Raw genomic sequence first — 21,814 nt, forward strand, 5'->3', positions numbered from 1 at the left:
CATCAAAAATGTCAAAGACGTCCATTATGTGCATGTTTATATACATTAGCAATTCAAAATGGCACAGATAGGCACAAAAAGGTGTCCAGGATGTGTTTGTTCTCACAAAAGTAAGAGGCAGAGCAGCTAATGAAACAGAATAGCATCTCCCTTTCAGAGTTGTAACTTGACAACGCGTCTTTTAAAGGCACTGCGAGATACATGACGTCTTTGTAGTACATGTCTATATACAAAATATTTAAAAATAGTCCAGATGGGTCCTCTTTGGTGTTCAGGAATAGTTAGTTTGCCACATTTGGCCTGTCTGTCCCTCTGTCCCACTCTCTCTCTTTCTATCTCTCTCTCTCTCTCTCTCTGTCTCTCTTTCTCTTTCTGTCTCTCTCTCTCTCTCTCTCTCTCTCTCTCTCTCTCTCTCTGGGTTTACGAACTGAGCACCAATGGGCAGGGCCAAGGGTGCGATGATGTAGAGTAGGCGTTGATGCTGTTGCTGTAGAGGCGGTCATGAATTAATGGGTCCCTTTGTGACCTAGGGAAGTTGCGGAAGTAGAGAATAAGACATTTTTGCAGCTTGGTTTCACTAAATGCTTTTATAGCATTGGGGATTACGTTTTGAGTTCTGAAATGTACAGTATGCTTTTATAGTAGAATGACCTCTTTTATGTCAAAATATCAAGGAAAGTTTGATTCCTCATCACATGACTCATTTAATACATTTCAGAACAATTTTGTTTTCCATTTTAACAATAAACATGTTCCTGTATTTCAGCTGCTAGAGCACAGTTTCGAGAGAACGCAAGGACTGATAAATGCATAGCTTGAATGCCCTGTAGGTTGCTTTGTATAAGAACATCTGCCAAATTCATAAATGTACTGTAAATTAACACTTTTGGTACAATGTTGGATCACCAATAACAGCCACTGTAAAAAAAGAAGTCCTAAAACAAAAGTGTGTGTGTGTGTGTGTGTGTGTGTGTGTGTGTGTGTAATTCCAATCCCCAAGGGTTGACATTGCTAATTAATTTCTCTCGAACAGGCGATCAGCCCCTGCTAGCTCAAACATGACTCCTTTAGTCTCCTTGACTGTTTCACTGAGAATGCAGTATTGTAGCATGAAGAGAAACCGCAAAGTTTGTTCTCAATTTAGGGGATTATTTCGATGAATCTCACAAAACCTGTCAAGAACATGTCCAGTTCATATTTCACCATTATTCTGCTAAATATAATGGCTTATTTTTTTCTGGCTTTTCAGAGTATAAATGTGACCTAGACATGTTTTCATGAGATCCACTCATTTGTCTTCATAAGGAATGAACATTTTGTGTTTCGTTTAAATACAATGATTTAAGGGCCATTTAGCTTTGTTTTGCATAGTGACATTATTATTCATGACAGCTGAGCATGTCCCTGTACATTTATCAGAGTTACAAATGACTTGGCGTTATCATCTGATCGTGGCTGCATTTCACTTCTGGAGATTTTAGATCTTAGTTCTGCTGCCTTTGGCACGATTGATCACAACATTCTCTTGAATAGCCTGGAGAATTATGTTGGCATTTGTGGACTTGCATTAGCATGGTTTAGGTCCTATTTAGCAGACTGCTACCACTTTGTATATGTCAACGAGGAATTATCAAATCAAGCAAAAGTTAAATATGGAGTGCCACAGGGAGCAGTTTTAGGGCCTCTGCTTTTCTCCTTATACATGCTTCCCCTGGGAGATATTATCAGGAATCATGCAATAAGTTTCCAGTGTTATGCCGGTGATACCCAACTTTATATTTCTTCTAAACCCAACGAAAATTCACAATTCTCCAAATTAGCAGAGTGTATCAATGAAATCAAAGATTGGATGGTAAGACATTTCCAGAGGTTACCAGAGCCGGCCAGATCCAGCTCCTTTCCTGCTCTGTGTCGGACTCCAATGCTGTCTCTGAGTGATGATGACTAAATGCAGCCGGGTTAAACATTTTTGTGAATACATGATTTGTTGTAAGGCTGCTTTGAAACGATGTGTGTTGTGAAAAGTGCTATACAAATAATATTTACTTATCTTGCTTGTGTTCACTTCTTGTATCTGTGAAAATGACTATAAAAATTGTGGTCGCCGGGAGCATTCGTGTGGGCTGAAAAACCCCATGGCAGAATTTTTTTAGTTCATGGCTATCAGCTTAGACACACACACATGCACGCGCACACACACACACACACGTTGGTGTGACTTTCCTTATGATGAGGATTCTCCATAGACATAATGATTTTTATACTGTACTAACTATAGATTATATCCCCTAAACCTAACGTTCACAAAAAACCTTTTTGCATATTTACATTAAACATATTTTAGTATGTTTTTAAGTGATTTGAACCTTGTAATTACCAGTTTATATCCTAAAAAAACACCCACACACACATTTGTTTTTCTAACATAATGGGCACTTTTCTTTGATATTTTACATCGCCTAACCATACCCCTATACCTGACCCTTTTGTTGGCAGCTGGCGTGGTGACCTCATCAGTGGGGAGCAACCTTATCATTGATGGCCAGTTGGCCCTAATTTGCTTATGCAGTGGCCCTGAAAGTGAGTGAGCATTTTCAGGTGACACAAAGAGATACAGGAGCTTGCCCGTATCTCTCCCTCAGGAAGTGGGGGAAAAAACATTAGTGAAGTTTTAAGAAAGTGAAAAACAAAACAAAAAAAAAAACACAAAACAGATACAATCCAATTGTGCAAATGTGTGTTTTCTCTAGCAGAGGTTTTGTACTGCATGTTGGTTTCAAACACCTAGTCACTGGTGCAAAACCCTCTTAAATTAGAAGGGGCGGGGGTTGGAATAAGGCCTCACCCAAGGCTATGTGCAAATGTCTTTCATATAAAGGAGTCTGTCTACAGCTTTACCCTGTGACCTATTTACAATAATGACTCTTAAGAACTAAATCTCATGCTGGGAGCAAAGAAAACAACAGCAGACCACTCCTGACCGATGCAAGAAGAAAAAGCATCTCATGCTCACTGAAGGAGGGAAGTCTGGGACATGGTCAAGAGAAGAGATAGCCGACAGGAGAGGAGAAGCTTTGTTTGAATTGTTTTAAGAGTACAAATGAGGGTTGCCAATGTTGCTTTTGTTTAAAGGGATAGTTCACCAAAAAATTTAAATTCAGTCATTATTTACTCTCCCTCATATTCCTAATTTTTTCATACAATATAAGCAAACATTATAGCAAGAAGGGGCTGTCAAGCTCCAAAAAAGAAAACTTGAATTTTCCTTTGATCCTCACACAAAGCTATCATATGGCTTCAGAAGACTTGGAATTTAGTGCTCAAGTCGTGCGGACTACATATATGTTGTTCTTTTCATATTTGGATTTGATATTCACTTTAATAGTATAGAAAAGAGTACCTGGGATCTCCTTTTGGCCTCCACCTAAGAAAGAAAATAAAATGGGGTTTGGAACAACATGGGAGTGAATCAATTATGACAGAATTTTCATTTTTAGGTGAACTGTTCCTTTAAGGATTTGGGGCTTGGAGGAAGCAGCCCACATACATTAACACAAACACATCCGAGTCTAAGAGACACAGCTTTGAAGAGTGGCTACACAAGATTTATGTGTGTCAACGATTCGCCCCACTTACTGTCACAGTTCCCCACTGTGTCCTAGCAAAACCACAGTGAAACACAGCAATGCTGCAGGTGCTGTGTGTTTATGTTTAACAGTAGTGGCCCTGAGGGAACCCTGTCCCCGCTGTGCCCTTGAACATTGTTTTTACCCTAGGTTGCTCCAGAGAGACATAAACTAATGTCATTCTGCGCTGCAAAAAATGATTTTCTTAATCACTTTTGTCTTGTTTTCCAGTCAAAAACATCTAAGCATCCTTAAAACAAGACAATTAACAACAAAACAACAACCAGGAAGTAATTGTGTTCACATAATGAATGATGAGCACGATTTGGAGGATGCAATATATATATATATACAGCATTATTGTGTGGAGGAAAAGACTTGGCTAAATTACAAGACGCCATTTGTTTTCATGTATTAAAGGGGTGTCAAATTGAGTGTTAGGTGATATATACGGTTTTTATCCTCGTCTATGCACATGTTTTGCCCAAGCTCAGTTATCAGTTTTCTTACCGCATGAAAAGGGGAGGGTCATTTCTTCTCATAAAAATTGTCCCATTAGTCTTCCTGGTCACCGCAGGCAGCTCTCGGGTCTTTATAAATTGCTGTGGGATTCTGTATCGACTCAAATCCACTGCTGCTATCCTGATGCCAGTGTGCTCTGGGATACTATGGAAAAATGCAGCATTTGATCTTTGTTTATCACAGCGGATAAAGTGGAAAGCACTTTATTTGAGACACTGGCTGGTAAATGATGCTGTCTGTCAGAAGTTTACTTGAGAGAAAGGCTGTTATAGTGGTAGTTACACAACTCTGCAGACTTTTATCTTTCCAACATAGGATTCATTTAAATTTGTTTAGGTCTTGGTCACCGTTTCTTTTACGTGTTTTCTAAATTTGTAATCACCTTTTTGTGTAGTTGCAGTTCACTTATATAGTCCTGCAGTGTGATATATTAAACCAGCCTGATCCCATGAAAATTATATGACTCTGGCGACATTTTAGCAAAATGACATTTCATGGTTCATTACACGTATCGCCGCAGTACTGATACGCTAAAAGCAAGCAAAATCTTCTCCTACGTTTTCGAAGATTAATTGGCTTTATTGGGTTTTAAATCAACATGACCTTCTGCCCAAACTTTAAAGGGACATTTTACCAAAAAAATTTTAATTCTCTCATTATTTATTCACCCTCATGCCATCCCAGATGTGTGTGACTTTCTTTCTTCAGCAGAACACAAATGAAGATTTTTAGAAGAATATCTCAGCTCTGTAGGTCCATATCAATGGGTCTAAAACTTTGAAGCTCAAAAAAGCACATAAAGGCAGCATTAAAGTAATCCATATGACTCCAGTGGTTGAATCCATGTCTTCAGAAGCTATAGGGATGGGTGAGAAACAGATCGATATTTAAGTCCTCTTTTACGATAAATTCTCCTCCCTGCCCAGTAGGTGGTTTGTGGCATGTGACTCGCCAAAAACAAAACGAGAAGAATGTGAAAGTGGAGATTTATAGAAAAAAAGGACTTCAATATTGATCTGTTTCTCACAATCACCTACCATATTGCTTTAGAAGACATGGATTAAACCACTGGAGTCTGGATTACATTTATGATGACTTTATGTGCTTTATTAACTTGAAAGTTTTGGACCCTGTTGGCTTGCATTGTGAGGACCTACAGAGCTGAGATATTCTTCTGAAAATCTTCATTTGTGTTCAGCAGAAGAAAGAAAGTTATACATTTCTGGGATGACATGAGGGTGTGTAAATGATGAGAGAATTATTTTTATTTTTGGGTGAACTATCCCTTTAAACCCAAACCAAACGGATAGTGTCATAAAAGCAAATGTGAGATGAAAGCGCAATGAATGAAACAGGCCAGTTTCACTTGGAAATATCGCTGATGTCACATTGCTGAATTAAAATGGGTTGTGAATGGCACTCAGGGCTGGACTGGGAAGATAAATCGGCCTGGGATTTTACATAGCAACTGACCCAAACATTTAAACCAAGAGTTGTTTTCGCTGTCCTTTTCTGCATATTGTGGCACCGTTTTGTGGTCTGTTATGCATAATGCGGCGGCTCATTGACCATTCAGCACGCTTCGTGACCGACCCACCAGCCCCCTCGTTTCTCCCGATGGCCAGCCCTCCCCTGATCGGCCCCAAAGAGCGTCGGCCCACCGGGAAAAAGCCCGGTATGCCAGATTACCAGTCCAGCCCTGATGGTACTGTTTGTTGAATTTAAGAACAAAAGGCTCAATTTTGATTTCTTTGAAAATGAGGTCATTAAAACTGTATACTATATAATTATACAAGAATTAGAAACATACCATGTAAGATTTGTCACATTGAAATTTCATGTCAGCTACATATAATTTTAAAATAACCTTTGGCAGTCAATGCATTCGAACTCCTACAAAATGCTCTTTTCACTCCATATACAAGACCACAGGGCTCTCTCAATACTTCTGACTGTCGTATATAAATTGTGCCGTTTTAGTGAGTTATCATTAGATACCACTTCATTTTCTCAATGAAGCCCATTAATCTCTCTGCGTGGGTGTTTTGTGCAGTGTGGAGTGTTGATAGTCAAGCTAAGAGTGAATGAATACTCATGGCTCATCCTGTCTTGATGTTGGGAAGACATCTGCCCTCCAGATACAAGATTGTGGCCAGCATACTTTCACAAACACACACAATCTCTCTCGCTCTCATGCATTTTCTATTTCTATGTTTAGTGTTATTTGCTCAGACAAGCATTACTGTTGCTCATACTTGTGGTTTAGGATTTGAACAATCCCCTAACACAAGTATTAAACTGCAGCGTGCATTGTTTGTGCTACAGACAAAACATATACCTCAAATTATGTGGGTTTATTCAGAAAATGTAGTCTGTTTCTCTAGTGCCAGTGCTAAAAGTTACAGTTACATGATATGCAGATTAAGGGGAGGGGTGGACACTGTGGTCTGGATCATTTCCATTTAGTTTAATCATACACGGTTTACATCAGATGAGCATTTTAACACATGTAAATCTACAGATTCATTCATTTGCAAGGAGGATTGAACTGCTTTAAACCCTCTTGATAGTTTGTGTAATGCCATGTGCATCCAAAATCCCCCCAAATCTAAACGAGATTAAAATAATCACTGCTAATCTATGAGAAAGTGGGATTAATGGGTTCGCATGTTGCTTTATATTTTAAACTTCAGTCCTGACACTCTCTCTGCTTTTAAGCCTTTCTACTGGAACCTTTTTCAATGGTTTTGGTGTCATCTATTGGAGCAGTAGCGCTATTGCATTTTTCTCATATGGTGAATGATAGTGGGCAGTTATGTGTACTTCTGCTGTGTTGATTTTGGTTGTCTTTTAGAGTTGTATTTAAAAGCTAGAATGTAATTCACAGTTATTATTTCACTCTTAATACATAATTGAATGATACTATTCTCTTTCTGTCTCTGTCTCTTTTATTAGCAGACACAATGGTCCTCGTTTTATTCCTTCTAACAACTAAACTACCAGATCTAAGCAATTCGACAGAACCAAATGGTAAGTTTGCATTATTCATAGCTAATTAACATAGATACAATTGTATTTGATCATGTTTTATTCATTTTATTTTCTGTGACCTTTTAAAGAGAGGGCATGTGGTTGAAGTTAACAAAGTGCCTGAAATTACTTTCACAGAGGATAAATAAGTCAATCAAATGAGCATATCTCTATATTATATATGCTATTAAGTCTAAATGTCATTCAGAGGTTAGTATCAACATGGTGTGGAACAATCAAATCCAGCTACGCAGTCATTTTAAGGTGGTGCGAGATGGTGTCAACGCATGAATTTATTTCACACTTCAACCCTTTCAACTCCTTTGATGGAGATATATTTTTTATTATGTGTAATTCACACGTTTGTTTTCTGTATTTGCATATTTACAGTACATTTAGTTGTAGATTAAATGTCAGAAAAGAGTATAAATTGAACATCAGAAAATGTATTCATAGCCCTGAAAAAGTCATGTAAATTCAACCATGATTAAAAAGTCATTGAGATTGCACGTCTAAAACCATAGTCATAGTAATTATAAAATGTTTAAAATATATATTGAAAAAGTCACTGAAATGATAAAATGTCGAAAAAAGTCATGAAAATAAAAAAATCTAAAATGTAACAGAAATGATAAGATGTCTAAAAGCAATGGAAATTATAATTTCTAAAAAGTAATTAAAAAAAAGTCATAGAAATTGTACAATGTCAAAAAAATAAAAAAATATAATTGAAAGTTAAAATTATACAATATTTAAAAGTCATGAAAATTAAAAAGTTATTAAAGTATGTTGTGGAAATTATAAAATGTTTAAAAATTCATGGAAAAGTCATGAAAATTATAATATACTGTATTTATAAAGTCTTGGAAATTAAAAAAATAATTAAATTATGTTGTGGAAATTATAAAATGTTTAAAAATTCATGGGAAAGTCATGAAAATTATAATATACTGTATTTATAAAGTCTTGATAATTAAAAAATAATTAAAGTATGTTGTGGAAATTATAAAATGTTTAAAAATTCATGGGAAAGTCATGAAAATTATAATATACTGTATTTATAAAGTCTTGATAATTAAAAAAATAATTAAATTATGTTGTGGAAATTATAAAATGTTTAAAAATTCATGGGAATGTCATGAAAATTATAATATACTGTATTTATAAAGTCTTGATAATTAAAAAATAATTAAAGTATGTTGTGGAAATTATAAAATGTTTAAAAATTCATGGGAAAGTCATGAAAATTATAATATACTGTATTTATAAAGTCTTGATAATTAAAAAAATAATTAAATTATGTTGTGGAAATTATAAAATGTTTAAAAATTCATGGGAAAGTCATGAAAATTATAATATACTGTATTTATAAAGTCTTGGAAATTAAAAAAATAATTAAATTATGTTGTGGAAATTATAAAATGTTTAAAAATTCATGGGAAAGTCATGAAAATTATAATATACTGTATTTATAAAGTCTTGATAATTAAAAAATAATTAAAGTATGTTGTGGAAATTATAAAATGTTTAAAAATTCATGGGAAAGTCATGAAAATTATAATATACTGTATTTATAAAGTCTTGATAATTAAAAAAATAATTAAATTATGTTGTGGAAATTATAAAATGTTTAAAAATTCATGGGAAAGTCAGGAAAATTATAATATACTGTATTTATAAAGTCATGATAATTAAAAAAAATTAAAACGTAAAGGTCATGGAAATTCTCAAATGTCTAAAAATTAATGGAAAATTCATGGAAATTACAAAATGTCTGAAGTAGTGGAAATTATAAAATGTTAAACAATTTATGGAAAAGTCATGAAAATTATAAAATGTCTAAAGTAAGTGATGGAAATTATAAAAATGTCTAAACAAAGACATGGAAAAGTCATAACACGTATAAAATGTGTATAAATTAAAATTTTTATAATTTCTGTCAATTTTTTGTCATGCTCAACTCCATTAAATCACCTTGAAACTTTTATTTGTGAGTGCAATTTTTAGAAAACTAGTTTTCAAGGTATTGGAAAATCACGGAAATCCTAATTACGGGATAGTTCACCCAAACAGGAAAATTCTCTCATTATTTACTCACCCTCATGCCATGCCAGGTGTGTATGACTTCCTGTCTACTGAAAATAAATGAAGAATATATCTGCTCTGTTGGTCCTCACAATGCAAGTGAATGGTGGCAAGAACTCCGAAGGTCCAACTATCACAAATTCATCATAAAAATAATCCAAAAAGTAATTAAAGTGTTTTAATCAATGTCTTCTGAAGCAACATAAATAATGAAATCCTTTTTCACTGGAATACGTCCCATTTCACCAGACGTCTTGCCATTGCAGTCTCTTGCTGACAATCTGATTTCAAGCTCGATTACACTTCACAAATCATGATTGCTCAGGAGACAAAAAGTACTTACATTTTGTTGTTCTCACCCAAAACTGACTGGATTGCTTTAGATGACATTGATTTAACCACTGACGTCATACAAATTACTTTTATGCTGCCTTCATGTGCTTTTGGACCTTCAGAGGTCTGATCACCATTCACTTGCATTGTGAGGACCAACGGAGCTGAAACGTTCTTCTAAAAATCTTTGTTTGCTTTATGCGGAAGAAACAAAGTCAGACACCTCTGGGATGGCTGGAGTGAATATATGAGGAGAGACTTTATAAACTATCCCTTTACGTGGTCAAAAGATGTGGGGACCCTGAAAATATGTTTTTGTTTTTCAATTAAGAGCTTATACAGTTAATTAGAGGTATTTTTTGTTTTTTACATCAGTGAGACTAATTTTGAATCCTTTCTGCTCGCTGTCACTGTTTAAGCATTGCATAAATATCAGTGTGGTCATGTGGATTTGTATTAAATCTGTGGTGGATTACACAGACTGTATTTGGGCTGCTGTAAAGTGCTGATCGCAGGGTTTAGTGTGTGACTCATGTCAAACATGCTGTTAAATGAATGAGCAATGCTCATACCCGCAGTCAAAACAGCACAGAGCGCTCTATTAAATCACTAATTTTGCCTTAGTTTGACTGGCTGCCATACCTCACTTAAACGCTCCTCAGTGTCTCCATTCTGGCTCCAACGGCTCTATTCGTGGGCCAGTTTCCTGTTCTTTTGTTCACTATGGGTTTAACAGCCTCTCCTTCTTCCTTTAGAAAGCTCGAAGCTGTCCACAGTACATATCCTGACCATACTGCTGGGGATCACCGTCTTAGTTCTTTTTCTTGGGCTACTGACCTGGTATTACCTCAGGTATGGCACACACAAACACCCTGTGAACTTTTAGAAAATATACTCAATTAAAACACACTTGTTGCACTCTCACTAGATTATTAGAAACTTCTGTCATCATCGGGGTTCCCACGCATCCTGGAAAACCTGGAATTTTGCAATGCAGTTTTACGGTTTTCATGGATAGTTAGAAAAATGCCTAAATGTCCTGGAAAAATAATGATTTATCCTGGAAAATATTAATATAGCCATTTGACTGTGTTGCTAACAAGGTTTCCGTTACAAGCACAAAAACATGGTAACGATCTGACTCGGAATAGGAGTCAAATACATACATTTGTATAGTTTTTTTCACTGCTGGCGGCTGCGCATTGTGAAACAACATTAGAATCATGATTGATTACATCAGCAGCCTATCGTGTGCTTGGCAATCGTGGTCCAACCGAGGCAGATCTCATGCTTGGTTACAGCTACGACCAATCACGTGCTTTGTTTCAGCTGTGCATGCAAAGTAAGAAGCTGCATTCGTGAAACTTCTGGTATGACCTGGTACTTGTACCGACCGACTGAATGAGAGGGGCATGTTGTTAGTTTACTTCAGCATCGGCGTGTGAGTCTACCTTGTTTGATCATGGGGAGAAAAAGGCGGAAGAGCTATTAATGTATAAAAGTGACTGATGTTTCTGCACGTTGAGGGGATTTCACATGACTTATGTCAGTGCTGCCGAATACACTGAAGCCTATGAAGTGACGTGTCAGCACAACCTCTGCTCCAACTTCACACCGAAGTGTTTTTCACACACGATTTGCCTCACAAATGATGTCTTTGAAAGTTCAAAGCTACATTAAACATTTTTAAATGATTGAATTTTATGAAGAGATGTTGAACGTCTCATCATTTATTTTAATCTCCTCCTTTAAATCACATCTAAAACTCAGTGTTATCTATCCATTTGCTGTATTACATGTATTTCGGTACCTTGGGTTCAAGAAAGGCACTATATATAATAAACATATTATTACTATTATGAAACAGAAAAACCACAGATGCTCCTGATTGAGACAATTTCTTTAATGGTCCCGAGTCCAGTTACAACGTGATATGTATTTGGAAATAATCTTGGAAAAAATGTGACACTACCTCACACATCCTTATTATCATCCTGGGGGTGGTCTGTGGTGAAAGTGGACCAATCACAGCTGTTGTGGTCTCTGTCGACACAACACGCAGAGGAGGTGCTCATCAGGCTATGGCGTAGGCTATGCTGTAACCACCGTAGCTACACGTAGCCTATGCCTTAAATTCGATGCAGAAGTATAAATTGGCCTAAGGGCGCTTACTCACTAGGGCAGGGGTTTTCAAAGTCAAAGACAGTGGGCCTCTCTTGTGACACAACATACACGATGGCGCCTCCAATGCAGAATGTTTTTTGTGAGGGTTAGGTTTAGAGTTAGGGGAGAGAATGTATAGTTTGTACAGTATAAAAATCATTATGTCTATGGAGAGTCATCATAAGGATAGCTGCAACAACAAGTGTGTGTGTGTGTGTGTGTGTGCGTGCGCTGGCCACATCAGTGGATTCGTCTATCTGGAGTGCAATAAATGGGCTGTGCCTGATGCTGTCTAACACTTGCTCCTTCACATCCTGTGCCATGTCAGAGATGGGCCGATCCACTGTGTTGTCAGAGAGTGGAATAGAATCACGCTTAGAAGCCGCTGCCTCTCCTACCATCAAGAAACACATATTTTTGGCTGCCGGCAGAATCAATTTCTCTCCGATGTTATGTGTTTTGTTCGCCTTGCCAAACGCAGCACAACATGTTTTCTTAGGATAGTTGGGAAGTTGTCCCCGCTACCTCAGCATGCTTGGTGTAAAGGTGTCTGCAGAATTTAGTAGGTCGCATGCTGTCATTAGCTAAAATCTCCTGACAAATGACACAAAGGTCATCTTCAGGGGCATATATTCCGGGGGGAGGGGGGGGAGGTAACCCCCCAATAATGAAAACAAGCAAGTACAGTCCCCCTCAATATTTATACCATGATCAATGGAAACATGCAAATGCTTCACGCCAAATCTACGCCCTTGGTCATGGTGCATCAACTGATCCTGCCATGTGAATCCTAAACTTAAATACTGCTCATCATATCGTCATCTTCAAGCCCTGAAACTAAAGGATTCGAATTTGGTGGTCTCAGAAACTGCTTCATTTTAATTACAGACAAATACATCACTTATGCTTTATTGGCAGGCACGTATGCGTAGAGCCGGCGCTCATACACTGAAAACACGTTATCATGATCATCATGTGTATGCTTGTGTGTGTGAGATAACAGAGAGAGAGAGAGAGAGAGAGAGCACTATGAAGTGCACAGCACATACAGACTATGTATTTATTTATTTAATTAAATTACTGCTTTACGGGGATTAATAATCACACAATACCATGGAGCATACTGCTTATATGGAGGTGAGAAACTCCTGTCAAACACACAGAACGATAAAATAAAAGCTTGATTTAAATGGACACGTTTTTTGCTTAAATATTACACTTGTTGGGCTCATAAAATGTCCGGGAAATATCTTGGAAAATTGTGGCTTGAAAAGAGTGGGAACCCTGATCATTTACACACCTTCATGTCATTTCAACCCTGTATAACTTTCTTCCTTCATTGAACACAAAAGTAAATTAGATAGATACAATGTTCAAGCTGCTCTTTTCCATAGAGTGAAAGTGATCTTCACTGATCAAAATGCCACTTTGAAAATGCCCATTTCCACCATCAGGGCAATAATTAAGATGTACCAATGAACTGGAGATCTTAAGAATCCGCCTGGAAAAGGACACATGTCTATATTGTCTCCACGCACAGTGAGGAGGATTGATCAAGTGGCCAATGAATCTCCAAGGCTCACAGCTGGAGAATTGCAGAAATTAGTCTTAATAAATATCAGACATCACCTGCATCACCACAAATTGTTTGGGAGGGTTTCAAGAAAAAAAGCCTCTGCTCTAAACCAGCAACAAACTCAAGCGTCTTCAGTTTGCCAGACACTACCGGAACTTCAAGTGTGACCAGGTTCTATGGTCAGATGAAACAACAACGGCTTTTTAGCAGCAAGCACCAGAGATGGGTTTGGCTCACACAGAGATGAAGAAGTACCCAATGCATATAGTTAAATGTGGTGCTGGATCATTAATGTTGTGGGCTGTTTTTCTGCCAGAGGTCCTGGACATCTTGTTCGGATGCATGGCATCATGGACTCTATCATATACCAATAGATACTAAATCAAAACCTGGCTGCCACTGCCAGAAGGCTTACAATGGGCTCTGGTTGGATCTTCCAGCAGGACAGTGATCCAAAACAAACATAAAAATCAACCATGAAATCAAAGTTCTGCTATGGCCATACCAGTCCTCTGACCTGAACCCCATAGGACATTTTTTGAACTGAAAAGGAGAGTCCACCAGAATTTGAAGGATCTGTAGATATTCTGTATGGAGGAATGGTCTCAGATCCCTTGCCAGGTGTTCTCCAACCTTATTAGACATTGTAAGAGAAGACTCTGAGCTGTTATCTTGGCAAAGTGAGGTTGCAAAATGTATTGAATAAAAGGGTGCCAATAATTATGGCCAATGCATATAATAATGAGATATTTCCCCTGTTTAAATTATTTTACTTCAGTTAAAGGTTAGATTTTTTTGATTTTCTTAATAAAAGATCATAGATATTTATATATTAGGGTTATCACAATTAATCACAATTAATCTCAGATTTTAAAAGTAGTAACATTTGTAAAATAGTAACTCGATTTAATGTCAACAGACCCTAAAACGACTATAAAAATGACAATTTAAACAACTTTACAGCTGAATTCATACACAAGTGTAATGAAAGAATCAATGTAAGTGCTTTTATAAAATTATAAGCTTCATATATGTATATATATTCAAACCGATCAGCCACATCAGTAATATCACCTGCCTAATATTGTGTACGTCCCCCTCGTGCCACCAAATCAGCACCAACCCGGATCTCAGGATAGCATGCAGAGATGATATTCTTCTCAGCACAATTGTACAGAGTGGTTATCTGAGTTACCGTAGACTTTGTCAGTTTGAACCAGTCTGGCCATTCTCTGTTGACCTCTCTCATCAACAAGACATTTCCATCTGCAGAACTGCCGCTCACTGGATGTTTTTTGATTTTGGCACCATTCGGAGTAAATTCTAGAGACCGTTGTGTGTGAAAATCCCAGAAATACTCAAACCAGCCCGTCTGGCACCAACAATCATGCCACGGTTGAAATCACTGCGATCACATTTGCTCCCTGTACTGATGGTTGCTGTGAACATTAACTGAAGCTCCTGACCTGTATCTGCATGATTTTATGCACTGCTGCCACACGATTGGCTTATTAGATAATCACATGGATGATTGTTGGTGCCATACAGTATATATTGTAGTACAGTGGTTCTCAACCTTTTTTTTAATGAATGCCCCCTACTTCATTCCCTTAAAAAGACTTAAGGATGGGTCTGTAACAAGGGTAAAATGAAAACACATGGTAAATACTTGGTAAAACATCTATACATTAAAGACATTTAAAAGTTAAGTATCAAAAATTAGTGAAAAAGCTATTGTAAACGTTTCCTAGACAGTTGTATTGTCACCTTCATATAACTAGAAAACAAATCTGTTAGATTTAATAAAAATCAACCACTGAGACATAAAAGTGCCCACAGTTGAAGTAACCCCCAGACAGATACAAACACATATACCCACCCACCACACACACACACACACACACACACACACACACACACACACACACACTCTGAAAATGATGTCCAACATGCTTAGAAGCTCCTCCCATTTCTGATAGAGGGTGGGGGAGGCCAGGAACTGAGACACACTCTCACAAACACACACACACACACACACACTTATTTATATACTGCCTCACACACAAGTATTACCGCATGCTTAGACAGGGATTTGCATGTTTCTTTGGGTAGCAAGGGTGTAGTGTAGCGCGTGTTTGTGGAGAAACAGCTCCTCTGATGAAAAAGAGCTCAAGTTTTCGTTGGTGAGACAAACTTAATCTCAAAAACTTTTATGTTAGAATATGATATACATTTCTTTAGAATAGGTCGCACCGCACTTTGTCTCTTCTTGATATCATTACTATGTTTTTTCTTCTGTCTCCAGGTTGAAAAACCAGAGGAAAGCTGTCATCACAGCTGTCGACAAGAAAGTACCAAATGGCATCCTGGAAGAGCAAGGTAACATGTTGATTTAGTTGCTCTTATCCTGTTTTGCGGTTTAAAATAGGCCCAAAGTGGCATGTTCATTAAGAACGTTGTGTTGTTAAGTTAGAAGCCGGGTTTCAGCACATTTCACTATGTGAAATGTTTTATACTCCATTTCCTGTTGCCTGTGTTGTGTGAAGGGTATACAGGACGTGATCATTCTCGTGTAGTACACATGTGTCACAGTTAGATGTGACTCATGTTCTGTTTAGAAATGCACTGTAATTGCTCAAAAATAGGTTTGCTGTGGATTTAGACACATTAGTTAGTCATGTTTGGTCATATAATGGCTTTCTGCACATCCAAAACCAAACTGTTAAAAATGACTGTTTTATTATTATGTTGGCTTGATCAATTGTTTTTTTTTTTTGTTTCTTTTTTCAATATCCTTAACCAGAGACCTCTTATTCTTACTTGACAGTCCGTCAGTCCACTCTGACTCAGGTTGCTATGTCTTTATTAGGCATCCGGACTTCCGATTTTCCCAACGGGCAATCAGCCATCCCTGAAATCTCATAGACTTTCATTAAAAAATACTGACTTTTAAAGGAATATTCCGGGTTCAGTACAAGTTAAGCTCAATCGACAGCATTTCTGGCATAATGTTGATTACCACCAAAAACGTTTCGTCTCGTCCCTCCTTTTCTTTAAATAAGCAAAAATCGATTTTAGAGATAAGCACTTACAATGGAAGTCAATGGGGCCAATTTTTGGAGGGTTTAAAGGTAGAAAGATGAAGCTAATAATTTTATAAAAGCACTTACATTAAATCTTCTGTTTAAACATGTGTATTATTTGTGCTGTAAAGTTGTTAATATTGTAATTTTTTGGTGACGGACAACTAAATTACCGGAATTAAAGGGTTTATGGTGTTACGTCATCATGACAGTGAAGTTGTAAAAATCGATAAACAGGATCTTTACACAGAAATGTTTAATAGGAGATTTTATCACTCTAAAATCATGTTAACATGCATATTGTGTATGTCTTGTTTTTATACTTTTGTAACAGTGAGTATCTTAATGTTTACAGATTGGCCCCATTGACTTCCATTGTAAGTGCCTCACTGTAACTCAGATTTGTGCTTTTAATTTTAAAGGAGAGACAAGTTGAAATATTTTTTGTAATTATACTGTAACACAAATGCAACACTTGTATTGAACCCAGAATATTCCTTTTAAGTTGCATTGACCAAACCAAAGAGACCAAAATTGTATTTTATTTTCCGTATCACTAAATGTTGTTTCCATGGGCTTTACTGTGTGCGTTGTATTATTTGAGCATTTTGGTTCGTGATAACAAAGATGAAATGAGGAATGCAATTCTCTTCATGGTTCCATTATGCAGATTTCCTCAAAAGTATTTAAACATAACGAAAAACATGTTAAAGAGGAACTCACTTGTTCTATTTAAAACAGATGTTCCTGTTTGTCATGCATGTTGGAATAGAAAATCACAGATAAAATATCTTTAATATCTCGATTGCTACTCCTAGATGGTGATGAGATTTATATAGTGAGCAAATGGAGACTTTTACCCAAGTCTTCTGCTTCTCAGATGTTTCTCCTGAGATAAAGGCCCCAGTAATCCCACATGCATCTCTAGAGTTTCAGAAGATAACTTAATAATGTCACAAACGGTGCTCAGAATTGCCAAAGTCTGCAATTAAAAGTTAAGAGATTCAAAATGAAAATGAAATCCAACATATCACTTTAAATTCTTACTAGACCAAATAATATGATTTTAGCAGTCCACTTTAATTATATAGCGCAGTACGCTTACTGTATGTCAACAGATGTCTCAGTTGTGTCTCTTTTTATTTCTCCCAAAGAAATGTAAGATCCTCTGTAAAGCTCTGTTAGAGAAATCTCTCTGCACACTTATTTATATAGTCGACGTGTCACCATAGGTTGTTTGTCTTGTCGAAGGCTCCAATCTCTATAGATTTATGTCATGGACTTCCTTTGCACTCTTTCTCCTACTAACCTGACGGAAATCTCTTTTGTGAGGAATGTTCTATGGGCCGAGACGTGAGACGACACACTCCAAACATACAGGAAACTTTTCAAGAAGTTCAGCTGTTAAATGACCCTGCTGAAAAGGCCACCTCAGATCTGGTTGGCCAATGGCTACTTGCTGGTTGAAGCTAGTTAAGATGCCTTCGGTTTAAGATTCGGTCCCTAATCTGTTTGGGAGGAAATTCAGTTTGCTTTTAGCACCTCACGGTGGACATTTCACCTCAGAACTGCCGTGACAGGTGTAAAACATCATGTAATGTAACTTTAGATTGTTTTAGTGTTCAGTGGTGAACTAAACACCTGTGTAGAGGATGTGGTTGACCAGACGGTTTCCTCCACTTCTCTATGCCACCGTTTGCATGTCTTTTGATGGACAAGTCTGCAAACATGCCATTTTTTTGGGTGTATTCTCTTGAAGATTAACACTGCTGTATCATTGTTATTGCTCATACTTTGCGTCAGGTAAGCCTAAATATGTAAATCCTCTCCATTTGTGCTACGGACATGAATGACACCTCAAATCCTGCAGCATATCCAAGTGATCAAACTTACAGTTTGCACCTGGCAAAAATATTCCATAGACTTACACTGTAGGAGAGACCCGAGCGAGTGGCTAATATTTGAGAGTGGGCTATAATTACTTATAATGACCACCTAGTCGCCTAAAGACCACCTTAACACCCTAACAAGCACCTGACAACACGCTAGGAACCACCCAGATCTCCATAGCAACCGCGTAACAACACCCTAAAAACATTGTGACGATGACTTTTGCATGGGCAAGCACCATTCACATTTTCTTCTGAAGTCTTTCATTTCGGAAGTCGACTTACAGTAAGTTCTAATGACTTGAACTGTTTTGCTGTGAATTCGAGAACAATATTTGCAGTGTTTCAAAAAAAGAAATGCTGCCTAAATGCTGTAAACAGACATCTGAGTAACTCTGCTGTGTGTGCGTATGTGTGTGTGTTATAGATGTGTGTATAGAAGAATATATAGATGTGGATGTAGAGGATGATGATGATGATGATGATCTTGGCTGTCTGTCAGAAGGTCAGGTATATGTAGTGTGCAGTGAACGGGGGTTCTGCGGACGCTAGCATGGCCTTTTAAACTATATATTGTCTAACATATCCCCATCTAATCTCTAACTCTATGGTTGTGGGTTTCTTGAAGTATTACAGGGCTTTACTATGGTGACTGACCATTTTCTCTCTGTAATTATTTGTATGAAGTAATCATGCATATGCTGTGATAAATATACCTGTATATATTTCACAATGGCATGCCGATAGTCTTCATCAAAAGACTTGCAGTACGGTGTCAGCATGCTGGATCTATCTTATTTTTATTTTTTTTGACAAACTGTGACAAGTTACTCTCCAAATATGATTTTACTTGATAGTAAGGTATTATAGTGCTCCTTTTATGGGATAACATAAAGATAAATTAATAAAAATATATATGATTTTTTTATGATAACTGTAAAACCTGTTGATAATGACAGCTGTCTTCCCTAAAATCAAAAACAATCAAGTTGATTGTTAAAACAAACCAAATGGAGTATATTTACACAACTCACGAGGGCTGATACACAGTGTATGAGATAGATAGATAGATAGAAAGAATGGCAGGTAGATAGATAGATAGATAGATAGATAGAAAGAATGGCAGGTTGATAGATAGATAGATAGATAGATAGATAGATAGATAGATAGATAGATAGATAGATAGATAGTTGTGGCCAAAAATATTGACACTCTTGGTAAATATGAGCAAAGAAGGCTATGAAATAAAATCTGCATTTATGCTTTTGATCATTCATTCAAAAAATTCACAAAAAATCTAATCTTTAATTGAAAGAGGAGAAATATCTCATCATTAAATAAATATGGCACCCCTAGAAATTATTATATGATATTTTACATACAGCGGGTTAGATTAAAGGATATAGTTCTGATGTGTGGCAAAAGGTTGTTGAGCTTCACATAATAGGAAGTGGCTATAAGAAAAAAGCCCAAGCATTGAAAATGCCATCATCATGGCAATAATTAAGATGTGCCAATCAACTGGATAACTTAAGAATCGGCCTGGAAAAGGACGTGTGTCTATATTGTCTCCATGCACAGTGAGGAGGATTGATCAAGTGGCCAATGAATCTCCAAGGATCACAGCTGGAGAATTGCAGAAATTAGTCTTAATAAATATCAGACATCACCTGCATCACCACAAATTGTTTGGGAGGGTTTCAAGAAAAAAGCCTCTGCTCTAAACCAGCAACAAACTCAAGCGTCTTCAGTTTGCCAGACACTACCGGAACTTCAAGTGTGACCAGGTTCTATGGTCCGATGAAACTAAAACGGCTTTTTGGCAGCAAGCACCAGAGATTGGTTTGGCTCACACAGAGATGAAGTAGTACCCAATGCATATGGTTAAATGTTGGTGCTGGATCATTAATGTTGTGGGCTGTTTTTCTGCCAGAGGTCCTGGACATCTTGTTTGGATACATGGCATCATGGACTCTATCATATACCAACAGATACAAAATCAAAACCTGGTTGCCTCTGCCAGAAGGCTTACAATGGGCTCTAGTTGGATCTTCCAGCAGGACAGTGATCCAAAACAAATAAAGTCAACACAAAAATGGTTCACTGACCATGAAATCAAAGTTCTGCCATGGCCATCCCAGTCCTCTGACCTGAACCCCATAGACAAATTGTGGGGTGAACTGAAGAGGAGAGTCCACCAACACGGACCTCTGAATTTGAAGGATATTTAGAGTTTTTTGGAGGAATGGTCTCAAATCCCTTGCCAGGTGTTCTCTGATCTCATTAGGTATTATAAGAGAAGACTCAGAGCTGTTATCTTGGCAAAAGGAGGTTGCAAGGTTTATTGATTAAAAAGGTGCCAATAATTATGGCCAATGTGTTTTGGAGAAAAATATGTATTTAATAAAGAGATATTTCCCCTGTTTCAATTAATTTACTTCAATTAAAAGATAGATTTTTGTGATTTTTGTTTTTTTGTGAAATGTATTTATTTTATTAAAGATTAAAAGTATAAACAGTGCAGATTTTATTTCGCATCCTTCTTTGCTCATATTTACCTAGGTTATATATATATATTTATGTAAAGTGTATAATCGTGTGTGCGTGCGTGCGTGCATTTATTTATTTTAAATGCAAACTTTTGACTGATGTAATGATATACTGTAAATGTGAACAGAATATATATATATATTCTCAATACAGTGTCATTTCCAGCACATCTCTCATTCTGTAATGTGGTAAATATTATTAAATGGTGGAAATGATGCTGATGGAAATAATTTTTCTTTATTTTTAATATCAAATAGACTCCTTTGGCATGCTAAGACTAATTCCATAGCTAACATTTTACGCATCCTAAATACACTCAATTAAATAATATTTTTAAACCTTCTGCATTATTTAGCAAAATTACAGCTGGATTGAAAATGACATGCATAAAAATAGTGAAATTCATCTTGAATTTACTTGTTTTCGTTAAATATCACTTGTCTTGGTGGCCTGGGTAGCTCAGCTAGGTACTAACTATCACCCCTGGAGTCACGAGTTTGAATCCAGGGTGTACTGAGTGACTCAGCCAGGTCTCCTAAGCAACCACATTGGCCCGGTTACTAGGGAGGGTAGAGTCACATGGGGTAACCTCCTTGTGGTGGTGATTAGTGGTTCTCGCTCTCAATGGGGCGTGTGGGGATTACAGAGAGTAGCATGAGTCTTCACATGCTGTGAGTCTCCGCGGTGTCATGCAAATCGAGCCACGTGATAAGATGCGCGGATTGACGGCCTCCGAAGCGGAGGCAACTGAGACTTGTCCTCGGTCACCCAAATTGATGTGAGTAACCGCACCACCACGAGGACCTAATAAGTAGCGGGAATTATGCATTCCAAATTGGGGAGGAAAGGGGATAAAAAAAAAATAAGCACAGATATGTAACTTGTCTCATATTTCATCTCAAGCATGTTCTTCGCTGACACATTAAGTACACTAACTTTTGAAAGAAAACTAAAAAA

At 37.2% G+C, this 21,814-nt stretch overlaps 1 protein-coding gene across 5 annotated transcripts in view; it reads left to right on the forward strand.

The window, feature by feature from the left end:
- LOC127633207 (receptor-type tyrosine-protein phosphatase epsilon-like) overlaps window positions 1–21,814 on the forward strand; it is a 96,852-nt gene that overhangs the window by 57,244 nt on the left and 17,794 nt on the right. For 3 of the 5 annotated variants that reach the window (XM_052112126.1, XM_052112127.1, XM_052112128.1), the window contains 3 exons: window positions 7,104–7,178; window positions 10,352–10,448; window positions 15,641–15,714. In XM_052112126.1, coding sequence (XP_051968086.1) covers window positions 7,112–7,178; window positions 10,352–10,448; window positions 15,641–15,714 — 238 coding nt within the window. In that variant the 5' untranslated portion in view covers window positions 7,104–7,111. Of the gene's footprint in view, window positions 1–7,103; window positions 7,179–10,351; window positions 10,449–15,360; window positions 15,519–15,640; window positions 15,715–21,814 lie in introns of those variants that run through there. The other 2 variants (XM_052112129.1, XM_052112130.1) reach the window with 2 other exon arrangements.

Source organism: Xyrauchen texanus, chromosome 40, assembly GCF_025860055.1.
Source record: "Xyrauchen texanus isolate HMW12.3.18 chromosome 40, RBS_HiC_50CHRs, whole genome shotgun sequence".
NCBI lineage: Eukaryota > Metazoa > Chordata > Actinopteri > Cypriniformes > Catostomidae > Xyrauchen > Xyrauchen texanus.